Source organism: Schistocerca gregaria, chromosome X, assembly GCF_023897955.1.
Source record: "Schistocerca gregaria isolate iqSchGreg1 chromosome X, iqSchGreg1.2, whole genome shotgun sequence".
In the NCBI taxonomy this organism is placed as follows: domain Eukaryota; kingdom Metazoa; phylum Arthropoda; class Insecta; order Orthoptera; family Acrididae; genus Schistocerca; species Schistocerca gregaria.
The window spans coordinates 100,102,666-100,129,627 of record NC_064931.1 but is presented as its reverse complement, the minus strand read 5'-3'; the positions used below and the strand labels follow the sequence as shown (position 1 = coordinate 100,129,627).

The 26,962-nt window shown below is 45.1% G+C and overlaps 1 protein-coding gene across 1 annotated transcript in view; it reads right to left on the bottom strand.

Moving 5' to 3' along the window:
* Positions 1 to 938: 938 nt before the first annotated feature.
* Positions 939 to 26,962, bottom strand: part of LOC126298370 (dual specificity protein phosphatase 10-like) — a 201,533-nt gene continuing 175,509 nt past the window's right edge. The window contains exons 4-5 of the mRNA XM_049989671.1: positions 12,264 to 12,593; positions 939 to 3,233 (exon numbers count right to left, since the gene is read on the bottom strand). Coding sequence (XP_049845628.1) covers positions 2,824 to 3,233; positions 12,264 to 12,593 — 740 coding nt within the window. The 3' untranslated portion in view covers positions 939 to 2,823. The remainder of the gene's footprint in view (positions 3,234 to 12,263; positions 12,594 to 26,962) is intronic.

The following is a 26,962-nucleotide window of genomic DNA, read 5'->3' as shown; positions in this document are numbered from 1 at the left end:
AATAGTAAACAGTTTCATCAGAGCATTAGTGAATTTTTGGTGCAGCCTAATTTCAAGTGACATTAGTTCAAATTCATGTATAAGTGATTCTGGATACTGCCTTACACTGGACACACACACACACACACACACACACACACACACACACACACACACAAGGGGAACACTAAGAAAAATGTTTAGTCTTTCTTTACCAAATGTAGTAAGAAGGTTTAATGCACTATGTTGTCAACAGGAGAGAACATTCCTTAAACAAGTGTGTTGGCACACACCCACTGAGCACACTGGACAAAGGCTTCATGCCTGATTAATGACATTGTGGAATTTACTTTCTACCTCTTGATTAATCTTTGAGACATCTGCTGCATCTGTGTAAACAGAAGAGTAGCCTCAAAGTAAGGATCAAAACTTGCATGCCTGCCGATAACAGTGAATGCAATGTGTAGCTGTCTCAGTGATAAACATGTCTTCTTTAGGTCAAATTCAACACTGATAGTAAGTGATGGTTGTTAAACACTCACTGGCATGAATATTTACGCAAGACCTGAAGTTGAGCAGATTAACACTAAAAACTGTACATTACCTTGTACATTCAGACATTTAATGCAAAAATCAATCTTACTTTTTAAAATAAGCCCACATTCTGAAGTAACAGGATATTACTGAATGATCAGATGCACAACAAACAAAATTGAACGCTTTTTGTATTTTTATGTGCTGGGACTCAAACCACTGGAAGTTGCTGTGTGAACTTACCTGTTCATTTGGTATCATAATGCACAAAAGCATCAAACTTATGTGAACCCTTCTAAAATACATTTTCAAATGTTTGTCATGTGAAAGTAAATGTCATAATATACAGCAATCAATGAAAATTGCATGTACACTTTTTTGTAAAATAGGAATGGGAAGTGAAACATTTAAGTAATAAGCCCGAGTAAGATCAAATTACTTTATATTTCAATTAACATTTATAAACATTTCTCCACTGGAATGACGACCATGCAGACACAGCTAATCAACTTCCAAATATAAATACACTGTACAGCAGATCTTATCACTCAGCTGACAGATGAAGGCACAAAATCAGTTTTAACAAAATATGTGCATCTATTTTCAATGAAAAATACTGAATCTTGGATTAATTGTGGCAATACAATGAAGCATACACATTTGATGGTAAAAGAAGAGTTACACACCTCACTAAATAAATGATTCCTACATACAAGGCTTATTACATAGCATATCACTCTGAACATCTTCAGAACGTATACACCCAAGGTTTCAGTAATACACCCAATAGTGGATCCACAGAATGCATTCACACCACAGGAAGTTTATTACGGCATAAGCCAAATGAAAAATGTTCGATACATTTTAAAGCCTACAGCAACGCTGACAAATCTGCAGTCACATCACGGACAAAGTCACTTAATAACCCAAAAGGTCAGAATATTCTAACTATGTTACAGTGCTTAAATAAACTTCTGTAGCCTAAGTACACTTTAACCTTATGGGAAATACAGTCCTGACAAACCCTTCTGAGCTATTTTTGATATAGCTCCAAAGGCATTCATTTGTAATTGAACAAGTTCCCATTCGTCAAAATTCAGAATAAAAAATGCATTCTTTTCAGTCACGCACAATAACATTACTTTCAGCACAAAGCAATTACATTACTCTACAACAATATATTCGAGTTAAATCGTGAAGTTTTACAACTCACTGTAGCGTGACTAAGTAACGTCTGTAGAAAAATGCTAGAGCTCAAGAGGTACAGCCACAGCCACACTTGCGGAGGACGCCCGTGTCCGATTCGGCACTATATGGAGGCATACTTCTGTAAATATTCTGAAATACGTGTATACGACATTCACCGGTCATTTACCAATTTTGTATTTGCCAATAAATACAGCTACAACAAAATCAGAGTAAAAATGAAGGCTAACAGCAATCTGAAGTACAGGATCCTCCAGTCCAGTCTTCACGGCAGTAATACGAATCACTATCTGACACTATTATTATCTCACTGTGACAGTTTTTCGCAAACCACTGCCGTTCTATAGCCCCCACAGAATCTCCACGGTGTCCTCTTACAATACACAGGGTGGCAAACGTGTAATATGACAACCCGTTACAGGGATCTGGAAGTATTGAGGAACTGCAAAAGAAGTGCTCTGTTAGAACAAAAGGGTACAGACATTTTCGGGCCAAAGACACATTCCACACATCCTCACGTCCAGCAAAAACACCAGAGGGTAATTTGAATATGGAAATCTACAGAGCTTATTGTAAATCTTTTAAACACAGCTATTACAAAACTAACTTCGTCTACAAACCTAGATTTGCCAGTAGATGCGCTTTCGAGAAGAGCTGTCGAACTAAATAGCACAATGAAAACTTTGTGGGGAAAGTAAAAGTTTCGGAATTTTAAAGCTCTAAAGCTCAGACACGTATTTCCAGGGTGGAGCAGGTCTCCACGACACTTCACAAGAGCACTGCACAGCGTCAGTACGCGCGACCTTTACAGCTCACGTCCAGCTTCTTCATGGCTACACATACACCTTGTACTTACACAACTCTTTGGAGAGCGTTCGAGTAGGCAGAAAACGGCCACTAGCACTGGCGGAGATGGACTCACTAACCGCGTCCCGCCGCACCGCGCACGCCCCCCTAAACACACACACACACACACACACACACACACACACACACACACACACACACAGTTTGTAAACACAGCCTTTTTTCTCATGACAGGAAACGACTAGATTAAAAAACCACACGGTGGCTCCGGTGCGGGCGGAGACGTGGCGCTGGTGTTCAGGCGACGCACGCGGGCTTGTGGCGGCTCCAGGGCGGCTCTGCGGCCGCCGGCGCAGGCGACGGTGCGGCGGCGATGGCGGCAGTGGGGGCGGGGGCGGCTGCGGGGCCGGGGGCGGCTGCGGGGGCGGCTTGCTCCTGCGCCGGCTCCACGGCGGGGCCCGCCTCCGGCGTCTTGGAGGCGGCGGCCGGCGACGACCGCTGACTCAGGCACTGCTCCAGCTCCACCAGCTGACCCATGAAGTTGAGGTTGGGCGAGATGATGGGCCGGGCCGACTTGACCAGCTTGTACGCGTCCACCATGCTCAGCAGCTTGTGCTTCATGATGTAGGCGATGGCGATGGTGGCGGAGCGCGAGATGCCGGCCTGGCAGTGTACCAGCACGCTCGTGCCCGTCTTGCGCGCCTCCTCTGCAACAATATTAGGTCCCTCACAACGTGCACTACATCAATTTCAAAACGTTAAAGACCGCGAGTTGCGTGGATGTACCAGAAAGTGAACGAGTGTTACGTATAATAAGCGGCACCGACAGTTTTCTGCGTGTATAAATCTTTATAGGGAAAATCAAGCAGGGAAAGCAGTAGCCTGTTATAGCCTTAATGAAGTTTTCCTCTACTTCACACAATCAGCAAGTGTGAATGAAGTCAGTGAAAAAGGTACTTCTTGGAATAGCTTTTTCGAACTTACGCTACCATCGCTATTATTGTGTTGGCTGAAGAGCCAACGCCGTGTTACTAGAGGAGGCCGAAATGCACGCCTTTTAGCTCACGCAGGCTGGCGTGAGGATGGAAGGACTATACTGACATGAGGTCTGGAACATGACAAGGAATTAGAATTCAGAAAGTGGACGTAATTAGTTTCATATTTAACTTTAATCCATTAATCATGAATGTCGCTCTTGACGGTACACGATTCACAATATCTGTTGGTAACTGAATATGGCGCCTTGCTAGGTCGTAGCAAATGTCGTAGCTGAAGGCTATGCTAAACTGTAGAGTCTGCAAATGAGAGCGTTAGACTGAACAATCACTAGCAAAGTCGGCTGTACAACTGGGGAGAGTGCTAGGGAGTCTAGACCTGCCGTGTGGCGGCGCTCAGTCTGCAATCACTGATAGTGGCGACACGCGGGTCCGACATACTAACGGACCGCGGCCGATTTAAAGGCTACCGCCTAGCAAGTGTGGTGTCTGGCGGTGACACCACAGCTATGCAGCCGATATCGTCGAGACCATCCTCTCCAGAACTCTTCCGGTCAGTAGCCAGTAGTCGCACAACGTCTAGGTTATCTGAAAATTTTGGTGCATTCCACATTCTATCACCGTGCTGTGACGTCAAGTTCTATTTTTGCTCTACCCTGTGAGGTGTGTTTAGGGTTGGAATCTTCTACACGTCTAGAAAAAATTAACCGAACGCGACTTTTGGTGGCAACCAGTTAATTTACGCTAGCGATTTCTACAGGAACCTTTAGTAACTAAATGAATTGGTTGACATGTGAGAAAAAGCGTTTTCAGAATATAGATTATTTCCCAGTCCTCTTGTAGAGCACAAGTTAGGATTACGACTCCTTACGCCCATTAAAGTCTCTATAGCAATACAAAGCTAAGTCCGGTATTACACTATCAAATTTCTTTGTCAAAGATTTGATCAAATATTCCGTCAAACATATTTGATAAAGATCTTTGACATAGCGCTAGAAGGGTATTACACGGTCATTTTTCGTCGAACTTCAAGATGGCTGACAACTTTTTATTAACTGTTGCAGTTGCTTGTACCACAACTGCACTGTGTGCACATGCGAAAGAGAAGCCGGGGGAAAAAGGTAACATGCCTCGGTGAAGCCGTGGGTTTTACGACGACACGATAAAAACATTCAACAAAACTTGTTACGTGAGCTTATAGTGGCGGACGTCTAGTCTTGCATCAATTACTTAAGACTGGATGAACATACATTTGTTTATGTGCTGGATGAAGTGTATCATCATGAAGGACAATATTCACTTAAGAACTGCCAAATCTGCAGAAGACACCCTCACTGTAACATTACAGGAGAGGGTAGGGTTAGGTTAGTATAGGTTAGGTCAGTTCTCAAATCTTCGTAATCTATTTTCGTATTCAGCGTGCCTCATGTTGTAAAGCGGCACATCAACTTCATACATCTCTTAATTTTGTAGTTATCGGCACACACCAATTGTATTTACCGGCAATGTTTATACGAACACTACAGAGAACAGAATGCAGCGATGCTAGCGCTCCATGTGGTAATATGTCACATTGCAGTGAACAGAAGACAAGCAACTTTTGATCAAATCTACAGCGAGGCCCTAGATTTCGTCAAATATTGGACGACATTTGACAAAGTTACCTATTACACCATCAAATATCTTTGATAAAGATATAGGACAAAGATTTTTGACAAAGAAATTTGATAGTGTAATACCGGCCTAAGGCGCAATTTACGGGTGAAACAAATTTAGTATTCGTGCAATTATGAACTGTTTTCAAACTATCGCCAAAGTACGTCAATCGATGTGGACTACGTGCTTGCGGCCTCCAACTCTACGTGAGTTACATGAGAATGTGTGACTCCGTTCGCTATCGGCCCACACATTCGGTGTAGGGAATGAGTGCGCAGGCGCGGCGCAGCTGGCCGGAAGCGGTTGGCTGTGAGTCACTCACTGCCTCGTCCTCGTTGCCCATGCGTACATCTCACACGAGGATATGCTGGGAAAACTACCACTGCGTGCTCCCCTACCAATTGCACTAAGACACGAAGAATTCACCACACACTAATAACATTACTAAATACGAGAACAGTTTCGTTTCTATTCTATGCATAGCACGACGAACTCTCGTAGTACTGTAAAATGAAAATTTTTGAAACTCTTCAGGCTACGCATAAAAACGTTAACTGGTGCAATTCTCGTACTTTAATATTAATCGACACAGTCAAGCTTTCCAAAGACATAGCTTATGACGGATGAAAAACTCCGAACGGGGCTACTTTGACAGCCACAGCCAATTAGCTTACGAAGTTATTGTCTACAAGGAAATACCGTCGTCGGAAGATTTAAAGGAATGCGAAACGACTGTCGTCTGTTCAGAGATCACGAGCATTCCTTCTGTAACATGGAGAACTTGGGTCAAAACCAACCCACGGATGCAAAGCAGTTTTACCACACAATGCTGTAATACGGTGAAGAACACTAACGCAATAGGATGATTGCTAAGCTACTGAAATCACATTTAAATACCTGAGAGGTGGAGAGCGCCAACTTTTATGAATTGGGGTAACACGTGAAATAGGAAAAGCGAATGATCGACTTTGAGGATTCTGAGGAAGTGCGACATTTTTAACGGTGCTGCAAATAAATTGTGTCATCTGGAGTTACTGCCCTATTCTTTCAAGCCCTTATCGAGTAGGAATCAGACTATTCAGCGACATCCTGCTACGATAATAGCAGGCTAGTAACCGGCCATATGGAAGTAACTGTTAAGGGCGATCTACTTAGAATCTTAATTCTAAGACGTTTATGTAACAGATCTGCCATCCATTTGTGTTGCTCATAGGAACAGATCAGGGCGCGTACTGAGTTACTTCACCATCGCCCCACTCGCGAATTGGTACCAAACGCCTTCCGTCGTGCGCTAGTGATTTGTTTAGGTTATAACAGCTCCGATGAGTGAAGAGTTCACTCCATCATGTGACCCTGTTTCACTCTCTCAGACTTAATAGAAGAAAATCTTAACTGCTGGAGTGGGATTGTACCGCCGCATTTATTTCACGACATAGGACTTACTGAGAACAATATTTTACACATCACAGAGCTAGGCGCAATGTCTTACTTCCACAACTAGTTTAAGAAATCTAGGTTACTTTGCGATCAGAAAATCCAGAGACCGCCACGATCACAAGAAATCACTAACACGCGATGTTTTTTTAAACTCACTATCTTTATGTAGGCAATATCTGACAGTAAGTGCTGTCTATAGAAGTTAGCTGACTTCCACCCTTTCACAGTAGTTCTTCCCCTTTAACCATGACAATTCTACCGACTGAACATAAACCATTTGGAGATAGCAGTGGCGGGTGGATCCAACCTTTGTGCTTCAATAAGGATAGCTTGCACGAGGCCTGATTAACGCTACAGGAGAGACACCAATAACTAAGCTACTTTCAGCAACCTACACGCCAGCGCAGTAAAATCAGCTTCTTTCTATGAAGGAAAAGCCAGCAGTCCGGCGTACAACAAACCGGCTTGCACGTCACCAGTTCGGGAAATGGCTACGCCTCCATTCAAGACGCAGTTTTTGTAGTTTTATCAACTTAGGAATTTAACAGAACTTACGCGTTATATATACACTGACAAAAACGGGTATGTAAATGATTAGAGCTGCAATTTTTTGTGACAAGGGTTAATGAAGAGCGTTAGTGTTATAGTTTTCTTGCCAGCCCTGGTAGAGCAGTTAAGGGGTACAAACAGCGTCGTTAGGTTGAGCTATCACTGAAGCACACGGAGATGCCGCGTATCAGTGCTAAGTATTGGGAGTGTGGATCTCCATTTGGCCAGCTGAGACCAAATAATGGACAACAGCGAAAGTGGGCGATCCCAGCCTGCGGATTTGAGAAAAGCAGTGGCTGAACGTCTGAATTACTGTCCAATTTACAAGATGTCATTAACAACACGAACGGCTGTTATGGTGCCGTGACAGAAAATCGGACTGCTGGTGAATGGCATCGCATTGTTTTGAGTAATTACTATTATGGTCATCCACGGTAGTGCAGACCGCGAGTAGTGGCGACCTAGAGGAAAGTATTTTCCTGTGATCTGGAGAAGCACAGCATTGTTTTTCGCGAAGACACGCCATGATAAGTCATCGCGTGTGACTTCGGGTCACGGCTGAAACAGGCACGACGCTACACCACCGACAGCCTGCATCCTTATGTTACCCATTATGCGACAATATCGTGGTGCCATCTCAAGAGGAAAATTCTTGTCCACAAGTAACATTTCTCTTATGAACTGTCTCGTGATTAAGAACTATAGTGGCAAGAGATCCGCACGTCTAACCCCGACAAGAAGTATATGGGACCTCTGACATCAGCACCCAGAATATGAATGACCAGTTACGAAGTGGCAAAGCTTGCCTCTGGAGAGAGAACGGCTTTACGAGACCCTTCGCCGCTGATTCAGTGCAGGCACTGGCCACAGAGGAGGCAATGTCATAGTAACAAGTGGTCCATATTCCCAAATTCTTTAACTATTCTGTAGCAATCTAGGTAACAGCACACCCTTCCAGGTGCTTCACTACAGCACATCAGACTGGAAATGAAATTTAGTTTTTATCTTTCAGACAACGTAATACTGAGACAATTTACGTTCTGTGTGGAAAGCTTTGGACCAGGGCCTGGGGTAAACGCACTCGCCAGGATACCGCAACCATTTGCATACAAAGCCCAGCGGATCGCGTCAGCAGTGTCTGCTATTTGTGAGACTGGTCTTACGCATGGAGCTCTGTTGCCCCTAACCGTAGCGTAGTCTAAGGACATTTAAGGTTATACACCTTACTGCGTTTTGCAGATGTTCAAACTTTTAACACTCGTACCAGCACGCAGGCGAGCAATAATGTGGTTGCAGTGCTTTGATAGGGGCGCAGGCACGAAGAGGTATGAAATCTTGTCAGCGAAAGACTTCTGCAGATATTAACTACCATACAATAACGGAAACGGGAACATTGCAGTAAGACCCACGTGGCTCTAGACGCAGTTCTTGCCACGACTTCGACCAAATCCCTGTAGGACACAAACTGAAAATTTACACCTCATTTTAGCGAGTCCATGATTTGCTGCTGTCCAATACTTTCGAAACATTTTCCGCATCAGCGTTTGTGACTTATTAAAATTATCCGTCAAGGTCAAACGGCACGCAATTCTCACGCCGCGAATTACATGTTACGCGACCAGACGCTCATTTGTACCTATATTGAACTTACAAATTAACTGCGATGGAGGGCAGTTACCGAAGTCTAATGCCAGGACGAAGCTTCTGTAATTTTGACACCTCAGGAGCTGAAACATTTATGACGAACTGCTTAACAGCGTGTATAACGCAAAGGAGTAGCGCCCGTGCGTAGCACGAATTCTATGACCACTTGCTAGGATTCCTGACGTGTGCAGCACGAGGTCACTGCACAGGCCGCACGAATCCCGTAGATTACGGGACAGTGGCTTGAGGGCGCCACACGTGTTCCTTTGGGTCCAGGTCGAGCTACTTTCGTGGGCGAGAAGACTATTTCACTATTGTGCACAGTGTGGGATAGCGATGGCATCAGTTAACTGAGCGATAATTCAACAGGCAATGGTGGTGGTCTAAATCATTTTTTCCACTCACCAACAAACTACTGCTCAGCGGTCCATAGAGTATTATTCCGCATGCAGCTTGTCCGCTAAACCTGTTCTGGCGTTATATACCGTCTGTGCTGGTATTCCTTTCCATTTCACGTCTGGTCAACCGCGCTATAGAGGACGAGTTCACAAAGGGCCGACAGCAAGGTGCTCTAGTTGCAAATGTTAGTGTCCGCCGCACTCTAGTTCTGACAACGGGCATTAACTACCTTTCTACTTTCTCAAAGACAAGACTGAGTATCTGCTTGACCATGTTTATTATTGTAATTCCCACTTGATAACGGGCAGGCACTCTTCTAACGCATGTATCATTTTTCTGTTGCCTGAGCAGCCACGGTGCTGTTTAAATCAGACATGACATGCAGTAGACGCTCTATTTCATCGGTGTACATTCGAACGCGCGTTCAGATTATTTGACGTACGTAATATTGCTTCTCGCGTTCCCAACGTCTCCGTTAAGTAGCTTTTCCACTCTGATCTCAGTAGCACGTTTCCGTTCGAATTCGGGACTCGTGCTAGAAATTGGGTCCTTAAACATAAGAATCACCGGGTCTTGCGCGTCACGGTTTATAACCCTTCGCCCGCTGGTTCGCTACAGTTATGCCTGTAGGTTATCCGCTGAATAACCACTGTTAGTCGTTAGTATAATTCTCTGCCGGCCCGTGTGGCCGTGTGGTTCTAGGCGCTACAGTCTGGAACCGAGCGACCGCTACGGTTGCAGGTTCAAATCCTGCCTCAGGCATGGATGTGTGTGCTGTTTTTAGGTTAGGTTTAAGTAGTTTAAGTTCTAGGGGACTGATATGTTAAGTCCCATAGTGCTCAGAGCCATTTGAATCATGTCGTTAATTCTCTACTTGTGTGACTGGTGAAAATGGTGACTAGTTTACACAGAAGGTTACTGTTTAAGTGCAGAGGCACCCAATACTATTAAACTGTTCCACATGTCATGAAAAATTTTACAGCTCGGAATGAAACAACCAGTCACAAGTGACAAACTGGAAAATTTTAGGATCTCCTTTAATGTCTCATGAAGGCTATAGAACGCTAACTTTAGATAACTTGTCCCTGGGTGGCAGTATTTCTTTTCCATAATTTGGTCCTCTCAATGGCATCGCCTGCAGCAAACAACCACATACTCTATGGGTAATAGTACTACTACTACTACTACTACTACTACTACTATACTACTACTACAAATATCATGCCGAGAGCCTGAAGTTCGTAAAATCTGACACTGCTATCACCCAGAGTGTTACCGATTTAGTTCATCTTTAATATGATTTCAGTACATACAAATGTATTAATACAATATGTATCAGAAGTGTTTTCGAAAAACTAGATGCTCGAAAAGTAGGTTACATTTCTTCCTTTCCTTCCACTCATATTTGTTGCTGTAGTGGACGAAATTACTTTTGTAATCTTAGGTCGTGGGTCATGCGATTTACAGGTAAGCAAGAAATTACAGCTATTCTTAGAAATCACTGCAGAGCACACTGGTAGGTGAACCGTGAAAATGTGAAATCTTGTGAGTTGCAGTCAACAGCACTTTGACACGGCATGGAAGTGTAGAAGTGTAGAAGGAACCTTAGTTTCCATTACTTTCGCAAACACAGCGGCGTCTGGTGTTCATGTAACAGCCACAAGTGACTGACAATTCGATTGAGTTATCCGCATTAGGTACTATGGTCATAATTACTGCACACGTAGCAACGCGTCAAGGAGTTAAAAGCTGCACTGAGTACCACAGTCTAGCAGTAAGTAAAGTTCTGGGCGCTGCTTTTAACCCTTACGCATTGTCACCAGCCCAACAATCGACTGACATTCGTATCTGACGAGCGGCAAGTAGTGTCAGAAGCAATTTTACGCACAAATTTCTGTGGACAGTGGCAGTCAGTTACCTTCAATGATGAATTCAGTGGAACTTACTAGTTAAATATTAACAATTAACATACCATCACATTATCTTATGACGAAATGTATGTAAGATTGTGTTATTTATAGTGATACATAATTAAGCAGTAATGAATTTACTCACTGGTCATACCGGACTAAGAGTCCATTACCGCAGCAATGTATTTTCGCCATCTGTCCCTGTCTTGCGCTATTTCCTTCCACTCACCTTCAATACCTAGGCTCCTGTAAGTGCCTTACCAGTACTCTGCGCGCTGCCCTGCCCTCATCCATTCGAGCTACGTGACCCGTCCATCGCAGCCTACGTGATTTAATAATACTTATTATGTCAGGGCTTGAATAGAGTTACTGAACCTCTTCGATATGCAATTTTCGCCACTCTCCGCTAATGTCATCCCTTTTTTCTCCGAAAATTTTCCTCAAAATTGTTTTCAAATACTCTAATTCTATACTTATTTGACAATTTAATTGGTTGAATTGGTGGGTGGCTAGATACCAAATCTGCAAGTACGGAGCAAATGTCTGACACTATAGAGCTTTAATAATCACGATCGTACGTTACGTTATCGTCTTCCTCAGACCTTCGAAGTAGGTTACCCACACAGTTGTTGGGGTGGACCATCTACATCCATACTCCGCAAGCCACCTGAGTGGCGGAGGGTACCTCGAGTACCTCTGTTTTTTCTATTCCAGTCTCATTGTTCGTGGAAAAAAGGATTGTCGGTATGGCTGTGTGGGCTCTAATCTCCGATTTTATCCTCATGGTCTATTCGCGAGATATACATAGGAGGGAGTAATATACTGCTTGACTCCTGTGAAGGTATGTTCTCGAAACTGCAACAGAAGCCCGCACCGACCTGAGCGTTTCTCCGGCAGAGTCTTCCACCTGAGTTTATCATCTCCGTAACGCTTTTGCGATTACTAAATAATCCTGTAACGAAGCGCGCTGCTCTCTGATATACTCTCTTCTATCAACCGTATCTGGTACGGACCCCATCACTTCAACGTCGACCCCAGCCACGCTGTAATTATTTTTCCACATTGCCACAGGACGAAAACTATACGTGACAAACGTAGGAATAACCCGAGAAGTCTGAATCGGTATTCTAGAAGTTAGTGTGCTCACCGATGAAGTCGAAGGCCTCCTCGAAGTACTGCTTGATGTTCTGGTGCGTGGAGTCTGCGGCGGGCAGCTGCTTGTAGGAGATGTCCGGCGCGGCGGGCGGCGGCTGCAGCTGCTGCGTCACGTTGAGGACGCGCGTCACGCCCAGGCGGCGCAGGCAGTCCAGGTTCTGTGCGTCGCGCGCGTTGCCCAGCACGAGGAAGGGCAGAACCCGCGACGCGGGCGCCTCCTCCACGCGCTCCGCCGCAGACGACTCCGCGTCGCCGTCCGCGCACAGCAGCGCGTTCTCGCACAGCGCAGAGTGCCGCCGTTGGAACTCCTTGTGGCCGCCCGCTGAAAACCACATTTGTGCAGTCGCCGTTTCCAAAATCCCCAAACAAACTTGCACAAAAATCACTGCAAAGTAAATGCTCGCTTACAGTATTCTAGAATGGCCAAGGACGACTTCAGCGTCTCAATCACGGTGTATCAGTGCCTCCGTGCTGACTCATCTCTTACGGGAAAGTAACGAGAAAAATATCCGAAAAATTGGCAGCACTTAACTCCTGTACTGCCACGTAAAGTTATTATAATCACGAACAATTTAAATTTGAAGGAATACACACAAAATGCGGGGAAGACAGAACACTTAAGTGTAACACCTACAAAGCAGACGGCCTGCACTACGCTTGTCCGTCCTCTTTTAGATGGTTGGTTTTGGGAAGAAGACCACACAGCGTGGTCATCGGTCGTAGGGAAAGAAGTCGGTCGTGCCCTTTCAGAGGAACCATCCCGCTATTTGCCTGGATGGATTTAGGGAAATCACGGAAAACCTAAATCAGGATGGCCGGACGCGGGATTGAACCGTCGTCCTTCCGAATGCGAATCCAGTGTAACCACTGCGCCACCTCGCTCGGTCCTCTTTTAGAATACTGTTATGCAGTTTGGTATCCTTATCAGATATGACTGAGTACATAGAAGTTCAAAGAAAGGCAGCACGTTTTGTACTCTCGCGAAATATGGGAGAGTGACAAATGATACAGGACTTGGGATGGAAATCATTAAAAGAAAGGCGTTTTCTGTGCGACGGAATCTTCTCACGAAATTCCAATCACCAACTTTCTCCTCCGAACGCGAAAATATTTTGTTGACACCGACTTACATTGAGGTAAGTGAGGGAAATTAGAGCTCGTTCGGAACGTTATAGGTGTTCATTCTTACCGCGCGCTATACGAGATTGGAATAATAGACTTGTGAAGGTGATTCGATGAACCACCTGCCAGGCACTTAAATGTGATTTGCAGAGTATCTGTGTAGACGTAGATGTAAAATGGGCAAATAGATATTAAATAGCGACAAAAATCTCGCCGTTAAATTACGGAGACGGCCAGGGCTTGCTGCAGTACAGATAGGTTCGTCGGACCCTCCCCGAACATGCGAGGAAAGTTGTCTCGCGGCTCTTAATACATCTGAGGTAGAAGGCATCGGTTTTGGGAGTAGAGCGAAGCTGGAGATGATTTGGTCTTCAGTCCTGAGACTGGTTTGATGCAGCTCTCCATGCTACTTTATCCTGTGCAAGCTTCATCTCCCAGTACCTACTGCACCCTACATCCTTCTGAATCTGCTTAGTGTCAATCTCTAAGTCTCCCTCTACGATTTTTACCCTCCACGTTGCCCTCTAGTAGTAAATTGGTGATCCCTTGATGCTTCAGAACGTGTCCAACCAACCGATCGCTTCTAGTCAAGTTGTGCCACAAACTCTTCTCCCTAATTCTATTCAATATCTCAGTCATGTTATCTACCCATCTAATCTTCAGCATTCTTCTGTAGCACCACATTTCGAAAGCTTTTATTCTCTCCAAACTGCAATCGTCGAGCGGCCTCCTCCTGTAGTGGCCTATCTATGGCACGGACCGTCGACATACCTGCGGAAACGTGCGACTCCTTTCAGTGCTATAATTGTGCACCGTTTCTGTATCAATAGGAGACAAGCGTATCTTATCGCTTTCTCATACAGACAACTAAATCTCCGATGTAAAAACTTACTGGGCGCACAGCCACTGACACGCACTATTGTTAAATACGAACACGTCTGTTGCTTATGTGCCTGTTTCCCTTATTTTCACCGAAACAGCCAACACACTTCCGGAGAAAACTTCAACGTCGTCTTCACGAAGGGGCAGTGTAGATACTGCTCCCAATTTTTCTTTTCGAAGTAAGTTCTTGCGAGGTTTCATTCTGACAGTCTCCGGTCATTTGACATTATGACAGGCTACGACTCCATCGCGTATATACGTTGTACCACGATTTCACGTTTCTCTACAGCCTGCACAAGGAGTCTTCAATACCTAATCGGAAATATTTCCTCATATGTAATCCATCTAGATTGCAGCAACACTATCCTCTAAATACAAGCAATGGTCCATCTAGCACACCAAGATACTACCTGTGTCTGCAAATTATTCCTAAGGACAACATGCTGTCATACCAGGCCCCTGCGGACGTACTGTCTGTATTTAACGTCTATGCTTAATGGAACAATCTTTTCAAGTTATAACACTAACTACCCCTTAGTTCTATCCGTGCCGGAATATTTTGGGTGAAAGAGCGATCTCTTGTTACTAGGGGGCAGTGTCGTTACAGGTAGATCACAAAGTTCCGGTTGCCACATAACCGATAACACCTGCTTTTGAACTATACCCAATGGGTAATTTCGTAAGCCCTATAGCGTAAAATAAGTTTATTAGCACATACGGCTGTTCACACGATCCAGAGATAGTATAGCGCGACGTGCGTCAGACTATCGCGATGAAATTGAGCCCAAGTTTTACGATAATTTCGCTACTGAATTTTCTTTCATCGCCTTGCCACGGCCCTGCAAGTGTACATTCAGTTTCATTGCGTGTCTGCATATTATGAGTTTGTGAAGTGAACTTAATACCTTCTTGCTGCACCGACGTACACGGATTAAATAAGTTCGTGAATTACCAAGTTTAAAAACCACTGTCTGCACCAACAAAGGCAGATATTTATCGAAGAACTCCCAACGCCTTCCTTGTTAATAGAGAAAATGGATGTTAATCCCAATAAGGGCATCACTTTCTATACAGCTGAGGGGGTATAAGCACATCCTTGCAAACGTAGCACATGGGTCGTAAGTTATTACAAACGACTACAACATTCAGATATTATAAAATTCCATAATTGTTAATTTTGCAAGTAGTTTGCTTACAACGACCCACGAAGCAGGAAGTGTGAAAAAATGAAAATTCCGCTTTAATGCTTTCACGATTTTCATGGAGGCTTGACTCAAATATTGCCTCTAATAGCTTTGTTTAGCCTTTGCAGATCACCTTCAGAGAAAATTGCAAGAATGTTATCGTGATAGTGCTTCCGTCAGCGATCAATTATCACAATTTATTCCAGAAAATGATTCCCATGCGACTTACTGGTAGACAGCCCCACCTTAGGCTGCCACACACTTCGATTTTGTACAAGTATTTAGCTGTGCAAAAGATTTGTTCTGTTACCGTAGGTCGGAAACACGCTAAGTCAAATGGTGTAAAGACAATACTCGACAAAAAATCTGCCGACCAAACTAAGTTCGTATGCGCCATCATGTGACGAAACGCAACTTTGAAATATCTGTATTAACAGTAATTTAACACCTAAACCTTCAGATTCCAGACACTGATCGGTACCAAACACCCTGTCTGTAGGGTATCAACCGAACCACCGATTTAGTTCGTGCTGTGTGCTGACGTCCAGTAGAAGATGCGCTAACGTTTAATTAAAAGTAACACCAGAACTACGGAGTATAGGCAAACCGTATCTGAAGTGTGAATGTGCTGCTCTCTGGTATGTGAGTTGACAGAACGTCAGATCGTAGTAGTAAAGGTCACGAGTTCGAAAGCCACTGGTATATTTTTTACAGATAACGCGTGAAATTGTTATGAGAGAACATGTTTCAGAGTTTGTAGCACTGTTCTTTTGGCAGTCTGCTTTCGCTTCGTTAGCTGAAGGTAGTAAAACTATGGATTACATTTGTAGAGAGGTTTGTTATCTATACACATTGACGCTGTGCGTTTACTACTTTCAACTAACGCTGCGAAAGTAGACTGCCAAAAGAACACCGCTGCAAACTCCGAAACGTCCTTTTACATGACAAAACTTGTATCCCACAATCTCACGCGCACCCTTTTAAAAAATCACAATGTGTTTCGAACTCAGGACCTTTAACACGAAAATTTGATGCTGTATTTAACACCTACCAGAGATGTACACATTGAGCTTTCACAGATATGGTTTGCCTATACTCCGTAGTTCTGTTACTTTAATTACCGTTTGCGCATCTTCTACTGGACGACAGTACAAACTAAATCGGTGTTTTGGTTGATACTCGTTTGAAAATATTTGGTACAGAGCTGAGCGTCCATCTGAAGGTTTGGGTGTAAACAACCGACTGGATTTTCCACGACTAATCTAAAAATAACTGTCCCGAAGCACTTGCAAGAAACTGATAGCTTGTTTCTTTGGTTGCGTTAAACGTTTGCCACAAACCATCGATGAAATCCAGAAAAACAATGTAGGACGGCGCATTCTTCAGCTGTCAACACGCGTGGCAAATACCGGAACGATGACACGGTCAATTCATGCCGTATGTGCTGTCTCACTGACAGCTCTAAATCTCAGTTTCATCACAATGTAGTATCCTTCCGAAGCCACGACATCAGTATCAGAGTGGAAAAAATGTTTACACAATTGTTTCCAACACATTTTACAGCTTATCAGATTCAAACGCGAATGTTTCTCGAAACTTTTGTACAAACGTTTTACTGTTTTTATACAAACTTTGAAGTGCAGCCTCGTAGTAGAGAGATCGTCGCAATTAGTGAAAGCATTCTCCACTACGAAAGACGCACCGCTGCCGCGGACCAAAGCTACCTAGAAAACCCAGCTACAGAGAACAGAACGTAATGGAAACCGGAAATAGTAACAGTATCCACGCGAGCAAGATTCATTTCTGCTATAAGGCAGTCAATATGACTAACGCGATACCGTACCACCACAAGTCTTTGTTGTGACCTCCGTTACGTAGTCCCAGGTCTCGAGTATATACCAGTAAGATGACAATTCTGTTGAGTGCTGGTGAAGCCGATGAACGTTTCAAGCTAAGTTTACAATAACAGACAGCCCTTCAGCGTAGCATAATGTTCCCGTTCGCGACATGTTTAAACACTATCACATTTAACACTTTTCACAAAAATCAAGCATGGAAAATTCAGAGAAGCATATTGGATAACGTACAAGTCTCCGATGAGTAGTTTATGCATGTTATGTACCATATATAGCACAAAATATGGAAAACCCGAAACGGTGGATCCTACTGCGAAATTTTTAACAGGACGTTCCTACCTGACTGCCTCTTCAGCATTACGGCGTCGCTATTTGTAATCACTAGTGGCCAGGAGAGACTGTCATATTCACTATACAGCCTCGGCAGCTGTGAGCAAGCGAGCAACCGGCCATTCCATTGAGGGACGGGCGTGAGTCAGCTGCCGTGAGTCACACGTCTGACTCACCCGCTATCAACAAGTGCTGCGCCTCCTTCCGCCCTTCTTCAAACACTTCTGTGCAGTCTAAACGTAATCTCCACTTTGCAGACAGTACACCCGTCTGTCAATTACCACTGCGTAGCCTCCGTTGAGTCAGAGGCGAATTGTTTCACGATAAACAATTCCAATGTTTTGGTATTTAAACATAGCAAATCTACCCTAGCCAATGATCTGAAGACTAATTCGTTGTATCAACGGACAAAGTAGCTCTGTCTTTAGGACGTACTAGTGCACCTACTGAAGGCAGAAAAAGCACCACAACTGACCTAGTTTAATGTAGGTACGCAGACGAAGATAGCTACTTCAACACCAAACAGCGTCTGCATGCAAGTTTTTAACACTTTCACAAAAACAAAAATATAGCTTAAAACGGAAAGAAATGCCACACTTTACATGTGACATTAAATCTGTGAGCTACTGGGTAGCTATGCGTAATCAAGTCTTTCCGGGATAGACAGCTAATAACTACACAAGTATTTCGGATATAATGTTCTGTCAGTATACACATTCGAATACCAACAATGGGAGTTGAAACCATTTTTGTCAAATAGACTACGAAAAAAGTAACGGAGGAATAGTACAGGAATGAATTAGTCTATGTCACTCGCTCACTACGTGTTGAGATGGTAACGGAAAGAAAAGTCCGCATGGGGAATGCGAAGCTTCAGCTTAAAAAATGTTGGGGAGAAAGAAACAAAGCGCTTTTGTAGAGAAATGCTGTGCTACATACCCCAGGAATGCAGCGGCAGGAACCTTAACACTAGACACGGCGCGTCCTTCTTCATTGCTACAGCAATGCCGACTGCCAGCCGCCAGGAACAGGGGCCAGCGGCCAGATGTGTCACGCTGACGTCAGCGCCCCCTCCACCGCGCTTGCTGGCCATGAAATCGCCCCTCCCGCCTCGCTAGCGCCACACACGGCAGATCCCAATTACGTCAAGCACGATGAGTCGCCTAGGAAATACGCACAATTTGGCATTGTCGAGTAGTCTCACGCGCTTTCCCTTGGCTGCCGCGCTTCCTCTATGTTCAATTTAACAACTCGCTGCATTTGGCGGACGTTGTAAAGCGAAAGAACTGTTTCCCAAACTCGCGACACCGGTTGTTGGTAGAAATTCTAAGCGGACCTTTTCAGCTGTTTTAAGTTACTGTAAATGCCAAAACGATCAGTAAAAGATAACACACGGTAGGAAAGATTGAGCAGTACTATCAGGTTCGTACTAAATGGCAGTTTCAAAGTACCCCACTAATTTCATGGCCACAGTTGAGCGAAGTGCAAGCTAATGGCGTATCTCCATTACGTTATACCCCCCCCCCCCCCCCTCTTGAGCTTACGTTTATTTTCTGCACAGGCCTTCCATATCTCACTGCTGATAAATCGTGTGTGGCGCGAGCGAAAGAGCTTTTTTATTTGCTAACTTATAATAATGTATGAAGCAACAGTTACAGTAACGCTATTTTGTGCGTCGAGTAAAAGTGAAGAAAGAGACTGAATATATGATTCCAGTATTGTGAGCCCTTAATGATATCCACATTTAGGGAAATAGCTTGTTCTCTTTAGAAGCGCAGTTTTTATTTTCCTACTATAATTTACCGTTATTAAAGTTCACAAATCGTGTACAGAAAACTAGTATCAAAGAGAAAAGAATACATGCGTTTTCTCTTTATACCCCCGGGAAAGATCCTTTTCGTCTCGTACAGGAGCAATTTCCGAGTGCACATATAACCTAATTCGTTCATCGCAGATTCCATGGGTTCCCATTTATGACGACAGTAGCGCTTGGAGGACTACTGGCAAAGCGCATGCCTAGAAGCCGGAAGGTCGTGGGATCCAACTCCCAATCAGAAATTGAATTTTTTTAGTGTGCCATAACGCTAGCCTTGACCGTTCAGTGATGTGAAGATATACCAGGAACGACAGGTGGTTCGAATCCCGCGTTAAACTGTAGATATACTGGGTAGGTGCATGCAAGCCGCCGAGGTGGCACCCATTTGAAAGACTTCCACCAGATCGCTGAACATGCCTCCTACGGGATTCCTAGTCAATCTTGGCATACGGCTATTTATTTATGTTTTATGAGGATAGATTTACGTCTTCAGTCACCGGTCTAATGGATATCCTGCAGACGTGAGAGGTAAGAGTCAACGCTTATATAGATAGAGCTACTGAGCCATAACATTACGACCACCTGCACAATAGGGTGCTGCAGCCGTTGTGCCTGCCATGGATTCGACAAGTCGTTGCTAGATTTCCGGACCTCAGTGGCTCCAGATGTCTACGCCCATAAATTACGGGCCGACGTCTTGTCGGTGCGGACCTGGCACCTGATGTGTTCCATTGTGTTCAGATCGAGATAATTTGGCGGCCAAGCCAACAACGAAAGTTCAATATCGTGTTCCTCAAATCACTATAGTTCGATTATGGTGTTTGTCAGGAACAGTTATCCCTCTGGAACGTAGCATCGCCGTCGGGCAAGATATCGAGCATTAAGGTATGCATGTTGTCCGCTATAATGTTCACGGAGCATGCAACTGCCATGGCGCCTTCAGTTACTACCCCACGTCCAACGGAAGCTCACGTTAATGCCTCCCATAGGACACAGCATAAATCTGGACCTACCAGCTGCGTTCGGGGCGCATAGCATGTTTCGGGCAACTATCGCCTGGATAACGGCCTATCTGGACACGACCTTCGACCTGGTGCAAAGAGAAACGTGATTCATTCGACCAAACGACACGTTTGCGTCGGTCTACGATCCAAACTCGATGATACCGTGCCCATTGCAATCTTATGGGTCAATGTGGGGAACACGTATGGGTCATCTGCTGAACTCTATGTTCAACGTGCGCGTGCCTGCATCAGAATTGCAATCTACCGCCAGACTGCCACATATCGCAGCCTATCTCCGACCTGCACATTTTGTGATGACTGATGGACGCCCTACAACTTGTGGCCTGCTCGTGGTTTCTCCGTCGGTCGACAGCAGCACGCGATCTTCCGACCAGTTTCTCCGCTTCTGAGATGTTCGTTCTCAGTTGGCGGGCCATAACAATCTGCTCTTTGTCAAAGTCGCTTATGCCAGTGGATTTCCTCATTGCGGCTCGTGTCGTGGGTACAACGAGTACGGGACACCTCAACGTGTCACGTTAAACAGGACAAGATTTCTTTATCTATTTCTTTGTTTTGGGGAGGTTTTGGAGGGCATCTGGGACTCTCAAAACTACCACCAGTGGTGTGTATCGAATGGATGGGGCGTTGACCTTGAGGAATAAGCGTGCACGGAATTTCGAAGTGGTGCCACGCCACCTGCTCCGCCATTCCTTCGTCTCTTGTAAGTGACTGATAGTGCCTTGTTTAGACTCAGACTCAAGAAGTTGGTAGTGAGTTGCGGAAATTTTCCTAATCGCTTCATAGATGATGTCCATCTGGCTTTCGGTGTGGAGATCCACTATCCTGTTCTACTGGTGCGCGCGCAGTATACTGCAAAGGTACATGTTCGTAGGACCTGTATCTTCCTGCATTGTGTAGAACTGGCTTTTCCCCCACACTGAGCTACTACAGACGATCTTCACTTAAACAGCGGACTTAAGAATCTGAGACTGGTAGGCGTGCGTGCCGGCCGAGGTGGCCGAGCGGTTCTAGGCGCTACAGTCTGGAACCGCGCGACCGCTACGGTCGCAGGTTCGAATCCTGCCTTGGGCATGGATGTGTGTGATGTCCTTAGGTTAGTTAGGTTTAAGTAGTTCTAAGTTCTAGGGGACTGATGACCTCAGCAGTTAAGTCCCATAGTGCTCAGAGCCATTTGAACCATTTTTAGGCGTGAGTAAATAGACACTGTTAACAAAAGGCATCAATTCTGTGGCCGTACTTGTGGCGTTGCTGAGTACGTTCTCAGCATGGGCGTGAAGAAGAGCTGCTTGTCTAGTAGGACGCCTAAGTATCGAACCTAGGGACTAGTCGAAATGTAGGTACGACGGTCTGTTCATACTAAAGTGGTTACAATTAAACTTTTGGTACTTGAGAGGGCCCTCATGAAAAACGAGTGATTGTACAACAATAAAACTTTGTCGAAATATTTGTAAGAACAAGTGGAAGAGAAATGACGAATAAACCATTAAACAAAACACATTTTTAATTTCCACATGAGGAGGTAAACCGCGCGAGATTAGTCGAGCGGTCTAAAGGAGCTGCAGTCATGAACTGTGCGGCTGGTCCCGGCGGAGGTTCGAGTCCTCCCTCGGGCATGGGTCTGTGTGTTTGTCCTAAGGATAATTTAGGTAAAGTAGTATGTAAGCTTAGGGACTGATGACCTTAGCAGTTAAGTCCTATAAGATTTCACACACATTTGAACATTTGAGAAGGTAACATTTGTTAACTGTGTACCATATTTACTATGCTCAATGTGAGGACCATCTGCATCCATGACAGCCTGGAACAGCACTAGAGATACAATTTCACAACTGCTCGCAGCACTTTTCGAACAGTGGATCATGGAATGTTCAGCTGATGTGGCACAGCTCGTGCACTGTTTGAAGATCGCACATTACGTCCAGCACTCTCAGCTATAGCAACTGTACCTTCTTTAACAATTTGTGGCGCAATCGGCTGTCGGCCTCACCCAGGAGCAATTCCCAAATCGCCAGTTGAATCTAAGTTCCGAATCACGCTCTTAAACCCCGGTGTGGAAAGAGGATCTCCCCGCATTCCTTAAAAGCGTTGACACTCGCGACGAGCAGCAGCACAATTGTTGTTGTTTTGAAAATACTGCTTCACGAGTAAAGCCCTGTCCCTCTTGCCCAGGCCCGTATTGACTGTCTGTAACTGTAATGCAATCTGATGCTTGTGTTTCAACCCCACCACGCCTAGCCGCAAGACATGGCACAAACACTACGAACAACACAAATGCGGGAATGCACAGTCTGAAAACCATTCACGTAAAGTTGGGTACCCATATGGTAAATAGTTTCCCGTCTCTACTGGCTCAAGTTCAATTATAACCTCCCTATACAACATCACTGTCATCTACGGGTTAAGTTTCATCTCTCTGTGACGGCACCACTTGCAGGTCAGTTCTGACTGGCTCTGAAAACGTCGTATATTAGTCGCAGGGCGTCTGCTAGTCGTGAAGAAAGTGGTATCATCAACGAACTGGGCCAATTGAACAATTAGGACCGTAAGTATGTCAGTTACACAAAGTGGGAAAAGTACCAGCGATGAAACTGGGTAGCCCGGCAGTGGTAGTTTTTGCATCCTATCAACTGTCGGCAACCCACACAACCACTTGTCTATCGTGGAGAAAGCTGACGAGAAGTCGATGGTAATAGTTACTTTAGTGGTCTGTTCTCGGATCTTCCGCAGAAGGTTCTCACGTCACATCTTGTCATACGCACACTCATTGTCACGGAAGACCGTGGCCGTCCATCGACTTAAGCTGAAGTTGGAGGTGATACGTTCCGACAGACGGAGAAGTTGCAATTCGACGGACACTTTCTGTTGAAAGCCAAATTCATAGAGGCGGATAATTTCGTCTGCAATTCACTTTTTTGGAATGTGTTCCAGTAGCTTGGTCGCACTTCCGAGTAAGCTTATTGGACGATAGTTCTTCTGGGCCGTCTTCCACTAGTATGGAAATTAATACGTCTGTTGATGGGCGTTGTAAATATGCATAAGAAGCCCGAGAGGCTTACGCGGTAAATTCGTGAGGCTGAGACTCAATTTTGCATCTAGTCCAGGGGGTTGGGTTGTATGAGAGAAGAGACCAAACTGCGAAGCCATCGGTCTCATCGGATTAGGGAAGGACGGGGGAGAATGCCGGCCGTGGCCTTTCAAAGGAACCATCCCGGCATATGCCTAGAGCCATTTAGGGAAATCACGGAAATTCTAAATCAGGATGGCCGGACGCGGGATTGAACCGTCGTCCTCCCGAATGCGAGTCCAGTGTGCTAACCACTGCGCCACCTCACTCGGTTCTAGTCCAGGGGCCTTGCTGCTGTTCTGCTCCTTGGTGAATCCTCGAACCTCGCTGGGCGTTGTAATTCGTGGACGATAGATAGAAGGTAACACAAGTTAGAAGACTGGGCACAGATACTACTGCCATTTTCCATTTGATATCGCTTCGCTTTGTTATCATAGTCTCCAGAAGTTTACTACCCGTATGGTTAATGTTGCTGCTGGCTTCTTTGCTCTTGCATATGAAAGTTAACTCGCATTGATTCAAATTTAAATAGAGGTGCTGTTGGGTATACTTTAAGTCGTTCTGCATCGCCTTTGACCCGTCTGTAATCGGATAATAAACCACATTACACTAACGACCTAATGATTTCCATTTCGGTTCAGGAAAACTACGCAAACGAGTCACACGCTACTGAGAAATCATTTCCTGAAAGATCATTCGTAAGCCGCGCAGTGCAAGAAAGTAGGGGAGGCGGCATTGACGTAAGCCTGTACTAGGACAAGCGGTGAGTCACTGGAAACTAAAAATTGCAACACAGGGCAGCGTCGCCGAGTGCGTGCTCCGCGCGCCGACTGCCACAGTGGATGGTATTTGCATTTCGGCGCAGAGCATATCGCACACCATACTACTTGTTCCGCCTTTTGTCCCGCAACAACCAACTAAATTGTCAAAAAGGCACCATTTCGCGCATCTGACCACTTGCATCTTAGCTGTAAATGGGTTCAGACTAAAGACGTTAAAGATTACGGTTAGCACCAAACATCACTGCAATATGAATGGCCGGGAGAGCGTTTCAGTCCACTATATACGAATGGGGCTTATACAGAATTGCAGCCTATCCGAAGACCGCGCAGTCCTCGTGTACTCACGGATAGAAACCGCCGAGCATTGCGGGGAATGGCTATAAAATATGACATGAAATCAGAGGATGCCATGGTCGAGCATCTTCTCATAAGCTACACACTTCTGCAGTCAATATTAAGCCATGTCTGGAATTGTATATCGAGCGACGTACCTGGATATTACACTACTGGCCATTAAAATTGCTACACCACGAAGATAACGTAATACAGACGTGAAATTTAACCGACAGGAAGAAGATGCTGTGATATGCAAATGATTAGCTTTCAAGAGCAGTCACACAAGGTTGGCGCCGGTGGCGACACCTACAACGTGCTGACATGAGGAAAGTTTCCAACCGATTTCTCATACACAAACAGCAGTTGACCGACGTTGCCTGGTGGAATGTTGTTGTGATGCCGCGTATAAGGAGCAGAAATGTGTACCATCACGTTTTCCGACTTTGATAAAGGTCGGATTGTAGCCTACTGCGATTGCGGTTTATCGTATCGCGACACTGCTGCTCGCGTTGGCCGAGATCCAATGACTGTTAGCAGAATATGGAATCGGTGGGTTCAGGAGGGTAATACGGAACGCCGTGCTCGATCCCAACGGCCTCGTATCATTAGCAGTCGAGACGACAGGCATTTTATCCGCGTGGATGTATCGGATCGTGCAGCCACGTCTCGATCCCTGAGTCAACAGATGGGGATTTTTGCAAGACAACAACCATCTACACGAACAGTTCGACAACGTCTGCAGCAGTATGGACTATCATCTCGGAGACCAAGGCTGCGGTTACCTTTCACGCTGCATCACAGAACGGAGCCCCTGCGATGATGTACTCAACGACGAACCTGGATGCACGAATGGCATTTTATCCGCGTGGATGTATCGGATCGTGCAGCCACGTCTCGATCCCTGAGTCAACAGATGGGGATTTTTGCAAGACAACAACCATCTACACGAACAGTTCGACAACGTCTGCAGCAGTATGGACTATCATCTCGGAGACCAAGGCTGCGGTTACCTTTCACGCTGCATCACAGAACGGAGCCCCTGCGATGATGTACTCAACGACGAACCTGGATGCACGAATGGCAAAACGTAATTTTTTCGGATGAATCCAGGTTCTGTTTACAGCATCATGATGGTCGCATCCGTGTTTGGCGACATCGCGGAGAACGCACACTGGAAGCGTGTATTCGTCATCGCCATAGTAGCGTATCACCCCCGGCGTGATGGCATGGGGTGCCATTGGTTACACGTCTCGGTCACCTCTTGTTCGCATTGACGGCACTTTGAACAGTGGACGTTACAATTCAGATGTGTGACGACCCGTGGCTCTACCCCTCATTCGGTCCCTGCGAAAACCTACATTTCAGCAGGATAATGCATGACCGCATGTTGCAGGTCCTGTACGGGTTTTTCTGGATACAGAAAATGTTCGACTGCTGACCTGGCCAGCACATTCTCCAGATCTCTCGCCAGTTGAAAACGTCTGGTCAATGGTGGCCGAGCAACTGGCTCGTCACAATACGCCAGTCACTACTCTTGATGAACTGTGGTATGGTGTTGAAGCTGCACGGGCAGCTGTACCTGTTCACTCCATCCAAGCTCTGTTTGACTCAATGCCCAGGCGTATCAAGGCCGTTATTACGGCCAGAGGTGGTTGTTCTGGGTACTGATTTCGCAGGAACTATGCACCCAAATTGCATGAAAATGTAATCACATGTCAGTTCTAGTATAATATATTTGTCCAATGAATACCCGTTTATCATCTTCATTTCTTCTTGGTGTATCAATTTTAATGGCCAGTAGTGTAGATGGATGGGAAGAGGTGATTTGGAGTGATTAATCACACTGTACCCTGCGATAATCCGTTGGAGAACGTTACCAGCCATAATCTGTAGTGCCAACAGTAAAGCGTCGGAGGAGGTAGCGATACGGAATGGAGATGTTTTTCGAGGTTACGGTATCGTCCCCAAATTGCGATGAAGAAAACGATAAATGCGGAAGGATATGAGCACATATTACGGCATTGTGTGCTGCGTACAGTATAGAAACTGTTCGGAGACGATGACTGGTTATACCAGCATCACAATGCACCTTGTCATAAAGCAGCACCTGTGAGGCAATGGCTCATGGACAATAACATTCCTAGATTCTACTGGCCTGTCCAGAGTCCCTTCCTCAACGCAATGGAAAACCTTTGGCTTGAGTTAGAATGCCAAAGCCCTGCGTCCGATAGCACTACCTTTAGACTCTTGAGAAAAAAATTGGGCTACCATTCCTCGACAAACATTCAGAAACT